Source organism: Hemicordylus capensis, chromosome 14 (genome assembly GCF_027244095.1).
Source record: "Hemicordylus capensis ecotype Gifberg chromosome 14, rHemCap1.1.pri, whole genome shotgun sequence".
Classification (NCBI taxonomy): domain Eukaryota; kingdom Metazoa; phylum Chordata; class Lepidosauria; order Squamata; family Cordylidae; genus Hemicordylus; species Hemicordylus capensis.
The window spans coordinates 18,069,207-18,084,803 of NC_069670.1; the positions used below are offsets into that span (position 1 = coordinate 18,069,207).

Genomic DNA, 15,597 nt, shown 5'->3' on the forward strand with positions numbered 1-15,597 from the left:
TTCCTGGAAGCTGCCTCGTTAGGTTTGCCTGTATCTGGATAATGGTGTCTGTCTACCTCATGGTAGGGATGTGCACGAAGCCGGGTGACAGAAGTTTGAAGGCGGGTGGGGTTGACTTTAGGGTGGAGGAGGATGCACATACCCCCCCACCCCGCGGTGCTCTGTTTGCAAAGGTTCCGTTGGGGTATCAGCATACCTCCCTGCTGCCCCGTTGCCTCGTCGGGCGCTATGTCATTGGAAGTACCTGATGCGCCTGTGCAGGCACGTCACGCTTGCGAGTGTGCATGTCGTGGACTTCCGCTGCCGCCCCCGACTGACCCTTTGCGAACGGAGTGCCGGTGGGGGCAAAGCGGAGGGAGGGTTAAGTGCATCCTCCCTCGCCCTTAAAGTCAACCCTCCGCTTCAAACTGGCGGAACCATCGTCTGTTCGAACCGGTTCCATGCACATCCCTACCCCACCGCTTGACAAATCCCAGGTGCCAGGGAGCCATGGCACCTAGAAATTTCATCAAGGCACCTAGACTAAACTTTCAGAGGTAGTATTCAAATAAAACCTGTATTTGTCCCAGGCAGTCCTGTTTCTGTTACTTGTGAATGGGATAAAGAGAAGCTCATTTTCCCCTCTCCCTCCTCAATGCCCATCACAAAGTCTGGTAATTTTGTCAAGTGCCCATTGTCTGGTTCCTAAATCCAAAGAAAATGTGTCAAGGCCTGGTTCCTGGTCACTAGCCCCTGAAGAATCTCTCCTTTTGTGTCTCGTGAAGGTGCTCTGGGTGACTTCGATAAGACCAGGCCGGTCCCCACGCCGCCCCCTCCCGCCGCCGCCGTCGGGGACAGCAGCAGTGCTGAGAAATCGCCTGGAGATGCAGCCAAAGTATGACATCTGAATGCTTATCTTTGCACAGGTGGTAAAGGGTTGTGCAGTGGCTCTAGAGAATGGGGCAGAGTTGGGGGGGGCGGAGTCTCTCTTGCTTCTGGGAGCACCAACACTGGTTTCCCCTGCCTTTTGGAGCACCATTGGGTCACTGGGGTGGGAGTCCTATGTGGCTTTGTGGGTCATTGATCTTCTGGTAAGGACTCTCCTGTGATGTCCACTTGGCTTGAGTTTTTGTTGTTGTTCCTGCAACAGGTTAGGGCAGTCTGAACCCAGTTCCGGTTTTGGGAGTCTCTCATTGTCCCCGCTCTGTAAAATTGGCATGATAGTGACATAAGGAAAGGGAAAGGTTGTGCCCTCGATTCCTGGAGGCCACAGAGCCCTGTGGTTTCTTGGTAGAATATAGGAGGGGTTTCCCATTGCTTCCTTCCGCACAGTGTGAGATGATGCCTTTCAGCATCTTCCTAGATCACTGCTGCCCTATATAGGTGTTGTCTGGGAAACATACCAGCGGGGATTTGAACCGCCAACCTCTTGCTCCCTAGGCAAGTTACTTCCCCGCTGTGCCAAGAATTATGTAGGTAACAGAGCAAACCACAATGGGACTGTGGCTCAGTGCCAGAACACCTGCTTTGCATGCAGAAGGTCCCAAGTTCACTCCCTGGCAGCATCTCCAGGTAGGGCTGGGAAAGACTCTGGCCTGAAACCTCGGAGAGCTGCTGCCGGTTAGTGCAGACAGTTCTGAGCTAGATCGACCAAGGGTCTGACTCGGTAGAAGGCAGCTTCCTGCAGAGTTCCAGCTTGGAAAGAATCCTTTGTTGCCTCTAGCAGGAGATAACTATTGCTATAGATCAGGCCTGTTCAACTTAGCGCCCCCCACCAGCTGTTTTTGGACTACAACTCCCATAATCCCCAGTCACAGTGGCCAGTAGCCAGGGATTATGGGAGTTGTAGGCCAATATCAGCAGAAGGGCCAAAGTTGAGCAGCCCTGCTTAGATAAAATTTCCCTCCAAATAGAGCAGGTTGGGAAACTCTTGTGAATGGGGGTGATTTGCTCGGCTGTTGGTGTGCAGGTGGTCTAGTAAAAGATCATGTGGGCCAGTGACATCTTTTTAAAAACAAACTGTGGCCTATCGGTCACGCTGACGTAATTGTCTGTCTCTATCTCCAGAGGAAACTCCGAGGGTGGAATTCTAAAATGAGCTGTCGAAAGGGAGCCCCAAGTTGACGTGTCCCCTCATTTCCTTCCAGGACTCCCTCTTTGCCTCGCAGGAGAAGTTCTTCCAGGACCTCTTTGACAGCGAATTGGCCTCGCAGGCCACTGTTGAGTTTGAGAAAGCCATGAAGGAGCTGGCAGAAGAGGAGCCACACTTGGTGGAGCAGTTCCAGAAGCTCTCGGAGGCTGCGGGCAGAGTTGGTGAGAGGCTGGTGGTTGTGGATTTCTGCCTGGAGAAAGGCGTCCAGCGGCTAGCCTGCCTGCCAGGATTCCCAGGAGCTGGTCTTCATTCACACTGTGTGCATGTGTTAGTGCAAGGGTTCGGTGTTCCCTGTAACGGAGGTTCCTTCCCAGATGTTGTTGACTACAACTCCCATCATGGAACGTCTGAGGGGATTGCGGGTAGTAGGCACTGCTTTGCAGTGGTTCCGCTCCTACCTCACAGGCAGATTCCAGATGGTGTCCCTTGGAGATTGTTCTTCAAAATCTGAACTTTCCTATGGTGTCCTTCAGGGCTCCATATTGTCTCTGATGTTGTTTAATATCTACATGAAACCACTAGGAGAGATCATCAGGAGATTTGGTGCAGGGTGTTATCAGTATGCTGATGACACCCAAATCTACTTCTCCATGTCAACATCATCAGGAGAAGGCATGACCTCCCTAAATGCCTGCCTGGAGGCAGTAGTGGGCTGGATGAGGGATAACAAACTGAGGCTGAATCCAGATAAGACGGAGGTACTGATTGTGCAGGGTTGGAATACGGGAGACGACATTGATCTGCCGGTTCTGGATGGGGTCATGCTTCCCCAGAAGGAACAGGTACGCAGTCTGGGGGTGCTTCTGGATCCAAACCTCTCCTTGGTGTCCCAGGTTGAGGCAGTGGCCAGAGGTGTTTTTTCTCAGCTTCAGCGGATATGCCAGCTGTGTCCATTTCTTGAGATAAACCACCTCAGAACAGTGGTACATATGCTGGTCACCTCCAGACTTGACTACTGCAATGCGCTTTATGTGGGGCTGCCTCTGTACATAGTCGGGAAACTGCAGTTGGTTCAGAATGCAGCGGCCAGGTTGGTCTCTGGGTCATCTAGGAGAGACCATATCACTCCTGTGTTGAAAGAATTACACACTGGCTGCCGATAAGTTTCTGGACAAAATACAAGGTGCTGGTTATTACCTATAAAGTCCTAAACCGCTTAGGCCCTGGGTATTGAAGAGAACGTCTTCTTCACCAGGAGCCTCACCTCCTGTTGAGATCATCTAGAGAGGTTTGCCCGCCGTTGCTGCCAACTCGCTTGGCGGCTTCTTGGGAGCGGGCCTTCTCTGTTGCTGGCCCTGGACTTTGGAATGCACTCCGTGTTGAAATAGGAGCCTCCCTGTCCCTGGCAACTTTTTAAAAGGCCCTGCAGACACATTTCTTCGCCCAGGCTTTGAATCAGATTTTTTTAATGCTGGTTTTAAACGACTTAATGTTTATGTTTTTAATGTTTACATGATTTCAATTTTTTAATTGATCTGGTTTTGATTTTAACTGTTGAGTTGTTTTTGTTTGTTGTAAGCCGCCCTGAGCCATTTTGCAGGGGGCGGTATATAAAATAAAATAAATAAATAACTCATCCCCAGCCCAAGGCCATTGCCACTGGGGTTGATGGGAATTGTAGTCGACAACACTGGGGAATCCCTATTACAGGGAGCACTCTGGGGTTTCCAAGCTTGTTGGACTACAACTGCCATCATCCCTAGCTGGAGGTGATGGGAGTGGTAGTCCAACGTCATCAGAGGACTTAAGTTTGAGAACCCCTCAGTGTTTCCTCTAACAGGGATTCTCAGCTGTTGTGGACTACAACTCCCAGAATCCCCAGCTGCAGTGGCTTTTGCATGAGGATTCTGGGAGTTGTAGTCAACAGCATCTGGGAATCCCTGTTAGAGGGAACACTGGAATCCCTACATTAATAAGAGGCCAGGCTCCACAGACCTCTCTCTGCTATCTCCTGAACTTTGACTAGGCCTGGGGAGACCCGAGTTCAAATCCCTGTTCAGCCTTGAAACTCACTGAGTGACTCTGGGCCTAGCCACTTCTCTCTCGGCTTTTGCCTACTTCACAGGGTTGTTGTGAGGATAAACATAAACATTGTACACTGCTCTGGGCTCCTTGGAGGTAGAGCAGGATATAAATGTTGGCACAACAGCAGGGCCATTGGCTTCCCGCCCTGTGGACTCTTCAGAGGCATCTGATTGGCTGCTATAGCAATCCGTAAACTAAGCTAGAGGGATCTTTTCGTCTGACCCAACAGGGCTCTGCTTAAGTTTAGCAAATAGTCCTGTGTGTCCCTCCTCCTGTGACTTAATTCTTTGCAGGGTTAGGGTCTCCCGGCATGTACAGAACACGAAAGCCCTATTCACACATTACGCCCAGCCTGTGTACAGTGTGTGTGCCAGGCCTGCTCCACTTCGGCCCTCCTGCAGATGTTGGCCTACAACTCCCATAATCCTTGGCTATTGGCTACTGTGGCTGGGGATTATGGGAGTTGTAGTCCAAAAACATCTGGGGGGCCTAAGTTGAGCAGGCCTGGTGTGTGCATAAAAATGTGAACGTGTTTCAGCACACATGCAGTTGTACCCTTCCTATCTGGACCTTGCACTGGAGGGTGTCTGGACTCAGGCTCATTGCTAAAACGAATGCACGTACCGTCATTTGCCCAGAAATGTGTGTCCACGTGCACAGAGGCCCGTTGGTGCATAATGGTGATAGTGTCCAGACAGGGTTTCAGAGTAACTTCCTTCCTGCCTTCAGCAGAACGAATGCCGCCTTGAGTTCAGTAAAGCGGTGAGATGGCTGTTAGGAAACTCTTGAATGCATTTTCAGTGGCAAGGTATATTTAGACTGAGTGGGAGTAGACGTGATAGAAGCTCCTTCAAAGTGACAATAAATGCCAGTTTAATAGATACTGTTCTTAATGCATCGTGTTAAGATCTGCCTTCTAGCGAGGTGATGATCGGACACGTTGCAGCTAATATTTATTCAGCTTGAATTGTTGAGGTGTCTTGATTCAACTTCATAGCATGCCTGGTTGTTTAAACTTGCACTTTCTGGAGGCTCTTCTGAAGCGGGTTCAAATGGGTGTCAGTGGACACTGGTCCCCTGTAGAGATTGTGGAAGTTGCTTCGAGTTTGGGGACGTAGGGTATTAAATGTTGGAACACCCAGTTTTGAGCACTGTCTGTGGAGGAATCTGTTTAGGGCATCAGTATAATTCAGCATGGCACCCCGGTAGTGACAGGTCTGTCTTGCTCTTTATAAAATAGTGTAATGGATGTTTACTGGTTGACATATGAGGAGTCCGTATTTTGTTTCCCAGACAACGTTTAACGCAAAAACAATAGGGGTATCCAACTATGGCCCTGATTTGGGACTACAACTCCCATCATCCCTGGCCACTGGGACTGGGGATGATGGGAGTTGTAGGCAAAAAACAGCTGGAGGGGTACAGTTGGACACCCCTGCATCATGAGCTCTTCAGAATAGTATAAAGCCACTTATGTGCTGTACAAACTAAGAGCATAAGAAAAGCCCTGCTGGATCAGGCCCAAGAAGGCCCATCTAGTCCAGCATCCTGTTTCACACAGTGGCCCACCAGAGGCCCCTGAGAAGCCCACAGGCAAGAGGTGAAGGCATGCCCTCTCTCCTGCTGTTGCTCCCCTGCAACTGCTACTGAGAGGCATCTTGCTTCTGAGGCTGGAGGTGGCCTATAGCCCTCAGGCTAGTAGCCATTGATAGGCCTGTCCTCCATGGCTCTATCTAACCCCCTCTTAAAGCTATCCAGGCTGTTGGCTGTCACCACATCTTGTGGCAGAGGAAGGAAAGGTCCCTGCCCTGAGGGACTTACAATGTTGTGGGGTGGGCTGTGGTTTGATTAGTGTAGTTGGGGTCCTGTTTTACCCCCACCCTTGTATTTTCAGTATAGTCCTGGTAGAGCATGAGGAAGACCAACATTTACCTTCTCAGAATGTCGATATATTATTATTATTATTATTATTATTATTATTATTATTATTATTATTATTTTATTACATTTATATCCCGCTCTTCCTCCAAGGAGCCCAAAGCGGTGTACTACATACTTGAGTTTCTCTTTCACAACAACCCTGTGAAGTAGGTTAGGCTGAGAGAGAAGTGACTGGCCCAGAGTTACCCAGCTAGTTTAATGGTAGGGAAAACCCTTGAATTGCACTAATAAGAATTCATTCAGATTGCATCCTAAAGAAGAAAGCAGTGTGTACAGCCCTGGTGTGTGTCCAAATCCCCAAATGGAAAACGTGTTTATAAAAAGAAAGAAAGTCTTGGAAGCGACCGAGTTGGTTCGTATCCTGGGTCTCCAAAGGCTTTGTTTCCTTTTAGGACCTGAAATGATATGAGCGGAAAGGAGATTCAGGATAGGAACACAGGAAGCTGCCATATACTGAGTCAGACCCTTGGTCTATCTAGCTCAGTATTGTCTTCACAGACTGGCAGCGGCTTCTCCAAGGTTGCAGGCAGGAGTCTCTCTCAGCCCGATCTTGGAGATGCTGCCAGGGAGGGGACTTGGAACCTAGATGCTCTTCCCAGAGCAGCTCCATCCCCGGAGGGGAATATCTTGCAGTGCTCACACATCAAGTCTCCCATTCATATGCAACCAGGATGGACCCTGCTTAGCTAAGGGGACAAGTCCTGCTTGCTGCCACAAGACCAACTCTCCTCTTCTCCAGGGTAGGGAGGCCTGGAGGGTCTTGGTGATTGTCTCTAAATCCCTTCAGTCTTTGTTTGTGTAAGATAAGGGCAGATCAGAGGCAAAAAAGTGTAGAAAGCGAGAGAAAGATCACCTGGATAATGAGGGGCTCTTACCTTGAGTTTTCTGGATGTGACCTATATTAAAACAAGATATAAGCCGCTATCTTAGGTATGCAGCGGGACTGGAATTCAGTGTTCTTGCCAAATTACATACTGACCTTGGAGTCTCTCTGCCTGAATACAACTTGGACTGCATTGTTACAGAGAAAATAAACGCACGATAAACACACTTATTGGCTACTTCTGGCTCCGGGGGCCACCTCCAGCCTCAGAGGCAAGATCCCTCTACAGACCAGTTGCAGCCAGTGGCACTCCTAACCCTGGACTTTGGGGCCGAAATCCAGGGCCTCCACACCCCCTGGGAGCCCCCCAATCCTCTCTAGTCTCTCCTGGGTGGCGTGGTTGCCGCTGGCCCGCACTGTGCTGGGCGGCCGAGTGTGATTGTGACCTGTGCCGGCTGCTTTAGAGACGTGGGAGAGTGGGGAAAGAAATATGGGGGGTGGGACTAGGTTAAATTGCGTGTTGAAATGTTCCCGCTAATGCATATTTCCATAAATCTACCTATCTTATATCCTTACATTCTTGTAAGTTCAGTTGCTGTTTATGCCCCGAAGAACCCACATGTTACCAACAGTGTGTGTGCGCACGTGCAGAGTGCTCAACTTCGGCCCTCCTGCAGATGTTGGCCTACAGCTCCCATAATCCTTGGCTATAGGCCACTGTGGCTGGGGATGATGGGAGTTGTAGTTCAAAAACAGCGGGGAGGGGGGCTAGGTTGAGTAAGCCTGGTGTAGGGGAGTGATGCTTAATTTGCAGTGGGGGGTGTGCCTTCAGCAAGGGGGCAGGGGTTCCAAAGGCCCTTAGGTCCAGGCTCCAAAATTACCTAGGTCCGCCTCCGGTTGCAGGGGAGGAACAGCAAGAGAGAGGCCGTGCCCTCACCCCCTGCCTGTGGGCTTCTCGGAGGCATCTGGTGGGCCACTGTGGGCAACAGGATGCTGGACTGGGTGGTCCTCCTTGGGCCTGATCCAGCAGGGCTGTCCTTCCCTCCTCCAGCACGACAGCCTGCCTCCTTTCAGAGTCCAGTAACCGGCTTCTCCTTTTGACTCTTGCAGGAAGTGACCCCTCATCGCAGCAAGAGTTTACTTCCTGTCTGAAAGAGACGCTCAGCGGCTTGGCAAAGAACGCCAACGAGTTGCAGGTAGAGCTGGCTGGTGGGTGGGAAGGGAGCCTGGGCTGCCGAGGAGGGTGGGCCGCAGGCCGTGGAGCGGGCAGGGCTGGTTGAGGCTGTCGGCTGCCCAGCCCTGGAGCCTCTGCAAGCTGGAGAAGCATTTCCTGATCCTGGGGATGGAGCCTAGTTCAGGGGTGGGCAAAACTGGCCCACCAGCGGTGGCTGGACTACAAACCCCATCATCCCTTGCCACCCTAAATTGTGGTTGAGGGTGCTGGGAGTTGTAGTTCAACCACAGCTGGAGGGCCGACTTTGCCCACCCCTGAACTAGAGCATTATGTAACAGAGACTGAGAATGTTTGTGGATTTATTATTATTATTTCTTGTTTACACAGTCAGACCGGTGTTATTGACGGTTTTGTTTTATCCAGACACCGAGTCCTTCCCAAGGACCTGGGATGGCTGGATTTTATTATCAGTGTTTGTTTGTTTGTTTGATTGATTTCTATACCGCCCTTCCAAAAATGGCTCAGGGCGGTTTACACAAGAGAAATAATAAATAAGATGGATCTTATTTGGATTATTATTATTATTAGACTTTCCAGACGGGCCCTAACGATTCCCAGACTTTGAATGCAGGCCTTAACAAACGTGTTTGGATCTAGGAGCCGGTCCAAAAAATTTCGGAGCCGGACAAACAGACGCTGGGCAAAATTACCGGACTGAGTGACGGACCTTGTGGAGGGGGAGAGTAGGTGGGCTTCTCCTTACACGCCCCCCTCCCCTTTTACAAAAGTAACCCATTTAGAACGGAGACAGGGCTGCCTGGGACCAAATAAAGGCCTTTATTCAGTCTTCCTCATGCGGTGTCCCTCTCCTCCCCAGAACTCCAGCGTGTCGGAGGAAGAGCTGGCCAAGACCATGGAAGGCCTGGGCCTCGAAGAGGGGGACGGGGAGGGGAACCTCCTCCCCATCATGCAGAGCATCATGCAGAACCTCCTCTCCAAAGATGTGCTCTACCCTTCCCTCAAGGAGATCACGGAAAAGGTGGGCGGGCCGGGCAAGCGGGGAGACGGGCCCAGGCCCCGCTCTTCTAATGCCCATTAGAATCACCCCAGGTCCTGCATCCCGCGAGGAGTCTCTGAGGACAGCCCTGTGGGCTACTGCCATGGGTGAGGTGGCTGGGGCCGTGCAGACCCCCCACGTCTCATTCCTCTCGCCCTAGTAGTGGCAGCTCACAGTGTCCTCCTTCTGGCTGTAAGGAAAGCCCTGCCGGGTGGGACCAGAGTGGGTCAGTCTAGTCTAGACGGTCCTCCAGCTGCTGCTGGACCACAGCTGCCATCATCCCTGGCCACTGTGGCCAGGGATGATGGGAGTAGTAGTCCTGCAGCAGCTGGGGGCCAAAGCTGTGCGGCCCTGATCTAGTCCAGTATCCCTTTGGGTGGCCATTTGGGTGCCTCCTGGAACCCCTTGAGCGGGCCGTGCAAGTAACAGCCCTCCCCTATTGCTTGATTCCTAGCAACAGGAATTCAGAGATAAATTGCCTCTGGACCTGGAAGCTGTCTTGTTTTATTGCATTTTTATCCAGCTTGATTCTCTCCACACACACACACACCGCTGCCCTCTGTTGAGCTGTCATGACAAATAGGCACCCATAGGTGCCCCTTCCATGTATTTGTTGAATCCCCTTTGGAAGCTGATAGAGCCAATGGCATTGCCACATCCTGTGGCAGTGAGTTCCATAAATGGACATCTCTCTTGTGCGTAACTTGCACCCCACCCACCCCATTCCATAGTATCCTGAGTGGCTCCATAGCCACCGTGACGCTTTGCCGAAGGAGCAGTATGAGAAGTATCAGGAGCAGCACAACATCATGGGTAGAATCTGTGAGCAGTTTGAGGCGGAGCGGCCCACGGATGGCGAGACGGAGAACAAGGCCCGTTTCGAAATGGTCTTGGACCTGATGCAACAGGTAGGCCGGCATGAGTGTGACAGTGCGCGCCGTGAGACAGTGTGCATGGATTGCCCTCTTTGCTAAGCAGGGTCTGCCTTGGTTTGTATTTGTATGGGGGACTTCATGTGAGTGCTGTAAGGATTCCCCTTGGGGGAGGGGACTGTAGCTCAGCGGCAGAGCATCTGCTTTGCATGCAGAGGGTCTCAGGTTCAATCCCTGGCAGCATCTCCAGGTAGGGCTGGGCAGCATCTCCAGGTAGGGCTTCTCCTGCCTGAAACCTTGGAGAGCTGCTGCCAGTCAGTGTAGACAATACTGAACTAGATGGACTAATGGTCTGACTTGGTATAAGGCGCTCTGTGTGTTTGTGTGTTTGTGTGTTTGTGTGTTTGTGTGTTTGTGTGTTTGTGTGTTTGTGTGTTTGTGTGTTTGTGTGTTTGTGTGTTTGTGTGTTTGTGTGTGTGTGTGTGTGTGTGTGTGTGTGTGTGTGTGTGTGTGTGTGTGTGTGTTTGTGTGTGTGTGTGTGTGTGTTTGTGTGTTTGTGTGTTTGTGTGTGTGTGTGTGTGTGTGTGTGTTTGTGTGTGTGTGTGTGTGTGTACACACGTGTGCATGTGCCAAGTAAAGGAGGCAGGAGAATCTGGCTGCTAGGAGTTCTATAACCAATACTGATGCACCTCTCTCTCGCTCTCTCTCTCTTCCAGCTTCAAGACCTGGGCCACCCTCCCAAGGAACTTGCTGGAGAATCGGTAAGTGTGTGTCTGTATGAGGACTGCAGCTGCTCCAGAGGGTGGGGATGAGGCCAGGCATTTCTGGAGGACCCCGCCCCAAACGCTGCCCAAAGCAAGGACGGTAGCAGATAATCCAAGATCAAGAATGCCGTTGTGCTGCTCTCCCTGGCTAACATGGCCAAGTTCCGTTGGGTTCTTGCCGGAACTCCCCCGAGATCCTGTAGCCAGCACGGCTTGCTTTGAGGGAAACGGAGCTCTGTTGTGCTGTGCAGAATGCAAGCAGCGTGGTGTAGTGGTTAGGGAGACCCAGGTTCAAATCCCCGTTAGGAACATAGGAAGCTGCCGTATACTGAGTCAGACCCTTGGTCTGTCTAGCTCAGTATTGTCTTCACAGACTGGCAACGGCTTTTCCAAGGTTGCAGGCAGAAATCTCTCTCAGCCCTATCTTGGAGAAGCCAGGGAGGGAACTTGAAACCTTCTGCTCTTCCCAGAGCGGCTTCATCCCCTGAGGGAAATATCTTGCAGTGCTCACACATCAAGTCTCCCGTTCATATGCAACCAGGGCAGACCCTGCTTAGCTATGGGGACAAGTCATGCTTGCTACCACAAGACCAGCTCTCCTCTCTGATGGTCCTGCTACCTCTCGCTGTTGTGCCAACATGAGCAGATAGATTCAGCCAACAGCCAGGGGTAGAGACGGGCTTCTGGTGGCTGGAAGAGTGTTGAAGCAGAGACTGCAGAACTCTGGGTTTACCCCTTCTGCTTTGGCATATATCCCATCGCAAGGCCAGATAATCTCTTAATCTCCGGATTCGGGATATTGACCTCCAGAAGGCCAGGAGCTTGGCCTCTGGCTTCCCAGGGTGATGGCATTGTAGTAAAAACGTTGTGCCAGCCAAATCTCTTTCCAACTTGGGAACACAGGGAGCTGCCGTATACGGAGTCAGATGCTTGGTCCCCCTAGCTCACTATTGTCGACCCAGACTGGCAGCGATTTAACATACAGCCTTACTTGAGGGGAGATATTGTAGAATCCCCTCCTCTGGACATTTTTGCGCATGTCAGACAGGCGCAGTTGAAACAATGTGACATGGGCTTCTTTACTGCCCTTATTGTAGAGACCTTGGTCTATCTGTCCTGGCTCCAATTTTAGTGGCAATCCTAGGCAGGTCAGATAAATTTTACATCTCCTGTCTGGTCACGATAATATTACTGCCAAAGTAGCAACGTTTTGTGTGTGTTTGCTGGAACCATCAAACATGACGATTAAATTTTTTCCAACCAAGGTTAAATGGTGGAATTATCGGAACTTGGGACTCTGTAGGCCTCTGTGTTTCTACTTCAGAATGGTCCTTGTTATCGGTGGTGCTCTTATTTTGTGCTGGTTTATGACTAGCAGTAAACTAAACCCAGACCTCTGGCGGGTGAGCCACTGTTGGCGATGAGGCAGCAGCTGCTGAAAGGTCACTGCTGCCGCCGGAGCGAGCAAGATGCCAACAGCTCACCTCTGAGACGCTCCCTGAGGATTCTTGCTCTTCGTGCTTTTTATGTAGCCATTGACTTGGACATACGTTTTTTACAGGCAGCTTTTCAAAGTTGAAACTCCTCTGTTTTTCCGTGTATGGCTTCCGGGGCTTGCTTTTCTCCATCCACCCCTTACGTCCGTGCTGTATAAGAACAGCCCTGCTGGGTCAGGCCCAAGGAAGCCCATCTAGTCCAGCATCCAGTTTCCCACAGTGGTCCACCAGATGCCTCTGGGGGGCCCACAGGCAAGAGGCGAGGGCATGCCCTCTCTCCTGCTGTTGCTGCCCTGCAACTGGGATTGGGAGGCATCCTGCCTCTGACGCCGGAGGTGGCTTATAGTCACCACACTAGTAGCCATTGACAGATTGATGAGCCAGCGTGGTGTAGTGGTTAGAGTGCTGGACTAGGACCAGGAAGACCCGAGTTCAAATCCCCACTCAGCCATGAGACTCACTGGGTGACTCTGGGCCAGTCGCTTCTCTCTCAGCCTAACCTCCTTCACAGGGTTGTTGTGAGGAGAAACTCAAGTATGTAGCACACCGCTCTAGGCTCCTTGGAGGAAGAGCGGGATATAGAGACGTAAGTTTTGGGTGGTATAAAAATAGTCCAAATAAATAAATAAATAAATAAATAAATAAAATGTAATAAATAAATAAACAAAATAAAAATAAATAGACCTGTCCCCCATGGCGTCTGCGTTGCCTTCTCACTAGCTAACATCATTTCTCCCCCGTCCCCCCTTCCTTCCTCGTCCAGCCGCCTGGCCTGAACTTCGACCTGGAGGGATTGAACCTGCCCGATGCAGCCGGTGCGGGAGGGGAGCAGTGCCGGATCATGTGACGCGCCCACCCATGCCCAGCGGACTGGGAGGAAGGTGGCGGCGGTGGGTGCCTTGAAGAGGAATTGCTGTGGGTTGTCTGTCTTTGTTCTCTTAAATCACCAGGTGCCCTACAGCTGGCCGGGGTGTGTTAATAAAAAACATGTGACATTTCTAAACATCCACAAAGGATGATGTGAAGTTGGAGGTGCCCATCTCCCTGCTCCAGAGGCTAGCCTCTGCCTTCCTGTGTTTAGACAGAAACTGGGCTGGGCTGCGCCGTACCGAAGGGGGCGAGCCGCGAGAGGAGGGCTGCTTCTCTTGCAGATGATTAGGTGGAAGAGGAGGATCCCTGGTGGGGAAACAGGGCTGTAGTGTTGGCAACTGGGAAGCCGACTTGGGAGGGTCTTGAGCGGGCTGCAAAACTTCGGCCCTCCTGCAACTACAGCTCCCATCAGCCCTCACTCTTGGCCACTGTGCCTGGGGCTGATGGGAGTTGTAGTCCGGAAGGAGGACTGAAGCGGTGCGACCTTGGTCTCTTGAGCCTCCTTGGTGATTCAACTCCCCGCTTCCCTTGCAGTGGGGAGGGGGTTGGTTTCCGTGACACTCAGTGGGACCCCTGCGCCCCTCTTCCAGCTGCCGCTTCTTGGAGCGAGCCCCGATTGCCGCGATCTCTTTTGAGGCCAGCCGCTCGGATCGGCACCGGAGCCGAAGCTCCCTCCTTCCTCACCGGTGGGAGAGCCTCGAACTGATGGGATGGTACGGAGGAGAGAGCCGGGCCCACCCAGGGCTGGCTCCAGTCGAACCGGAGTAGCCCCACGTGGGCCCCGGGCAACGCATTCTGCAGTGAGAAGGAAGTGCCATTTGCCGCCCAGTTTTCTGCCTCTCTTCTCTTCTGCTGCAGCTTCTTTCCATTAACACCCTTCCCTTTCCCCATTAACACCTCCCTGTTCCTGCTGCTGCAGTGCCAGCTAGGCTGGTAGCTGCTGGGTGGGGAGGTCCCATGAGACCCAGCTACCAGTGAGTCTGAAAATCTAGCCTCGCTGGGAGGAAGGAGCAGTCAAACGTCTGCTGGATTCCCCCAGCCCTGCCAGCATCGAGGGCTGGGTGCCACGGTGTCTGTGTTCTTCTCCTTTCCCCGCTAAGACTGACAGAACCCGATGACGGGGTTTGGTAACCGAATGATTAAAATAAAGATGGAAGCTGATCCTTTGACCTTTTGTTGCTTCTCTGTCTCTTCGGCTGCTAGCGGGGAGGGGAATAGTGCTGTGTCCCTTCAGCGCTGGAGCCTGACTCCATCCCCTGCTCTGGCATCACTAATTTTGGGGAGGGAAAACTCTCTTTCCTCTCCCCTCCCTTGCAGACTGTAATGGAAGCTGCTTTTGTGGGGGGTGAGTGGTGTTTTAATTGGGGCGGGGGAGAGGGGAAGCTGTGTGGGTGTTCATGCAGGCACCCAGGCGGGCCTCTTCAGGCACCCAGTCTCACTTTTTGTGTGGCGCTTGGGTGGATTACAGTAAGTGACAAACACAGAATGCGTGCTGCTCTGGGGCAGAGCTCCCTGCAGCACAAACAGGTTGTGGAGTTCAGACTCAAGCTAAAAGAGAGAAAGGGCAACTGAATAAAACCAGAAAAATGGAGATTCTCAATGGGGTGCACATCTCTTTCTGTGTGTAAAGTTCTTTCCTTATTGATGAGGGAGTAAGTACAAGAGAACTTAAGGGTGCATGTATGTATGTGGAGTGTTGCTTAAAGACAGCTGCTTGCTGTCAGAGGACAAGAGAAAGTAGGTTATTTTGGATTTTAGTGTACAAGAACTTGAAGGCTCCCTCCTCCCCTCTCATTAATACTTCAGCTCTTCCAAGGCAGAATTCAGGCCGGCAGTGTGTTAATATGTAGTGACTTCTTGGGCAGAGTTGAGGGAGGCAGGGGGCATGTTCTTTAATCTTGAGGACAGAAAGCTGGAACTCTTTCAAGTTCAAGGTTTATTACAGTCTATGACCTGCACAAATAGAACTCTTTGCTCCTGCCCCAGTTAGCATCAGAGCAGTTTTAGTTTAGCAGTTGACCTCCCTCACAGCTAGTCCGATGCCTTTGAAAGCTCACAAGTGGCAAGGGGAGGTAGAATGTCTAAATATGGATGTTCTGGAGGGCTGTGGTAGCTCATAAACTGAATGTCCAGGACTTGGCTGAAGCCAACTAGCCACATCTTGTGTCAATGGGTTCCATAAGTTAAACGTGTGCATGAGCCCTTTCTGGCTACAATCTCAAACCCATTAAACACACTAGGGTGTTCAATGGATTTGAGATAGAGACTGGTGCTGCTGGTCTTTCCTGAACTTTGCTAACCACTCACATCAAGGGCCCCCTGAGATTTTTCCAACTGATCAAAACGAAGACAACTGCTCTGTTCTTGGGTCTTAGGAGCTCTAAAAAAAGCGGTGCTCTGCACACCCTCAGAGACCCTATTTTTGAAGCGTGGGGGGGGGAGAG

At 51.4% G+C, this 15,597-nt stretch overlaps 1 protein-coding gene across 1 annotated transcript in view; it reads left to right on the forward strand.

Annotated features, from left to right (window-relative positions):
* The window catches only part of PEX19 (peroxisomal biogenesis factor 19), a 16,411-nt gene extending 2,089 nt beyond the window's left edge, over nt 1-14,322 (forward strand). The window contains exons 2-9 of the mRNA XM_053278026.1: nt 765-874; nt 2,127-2,292; nt 8,031-8,116; nt 8,972-9,133; nt 9,883-10,059; nt 10,740-10,784; nt 13,047-13,173; nt 13,744-14,322. Of these exons, the coding sequence (XP_053134001.1) occupies nt 765-874; nt 2,127-2,292; nt 8,031-8,116; nt 8,972-9,133; nt 9,883-10,059; nt 10,740-10,784; nt 13,047-13,130 (830 nt within the window). The 3' untranslated portion in view covers nt 13,131-13,173; nt 13,744-14,322. The remainder of the gene's footprint in view (nt 1-764; nt 875-2,126; nt 2,293-8,030; nt 8,117-8,971; nt 9,134-9,882; nt 10,060-10,739; nt 10,785-13,046; nt 13,174-13,743) is intronic.
* The last annotated feature ends 1,275 nt before the right edge of the window (nt 14,323-15,597 follow it).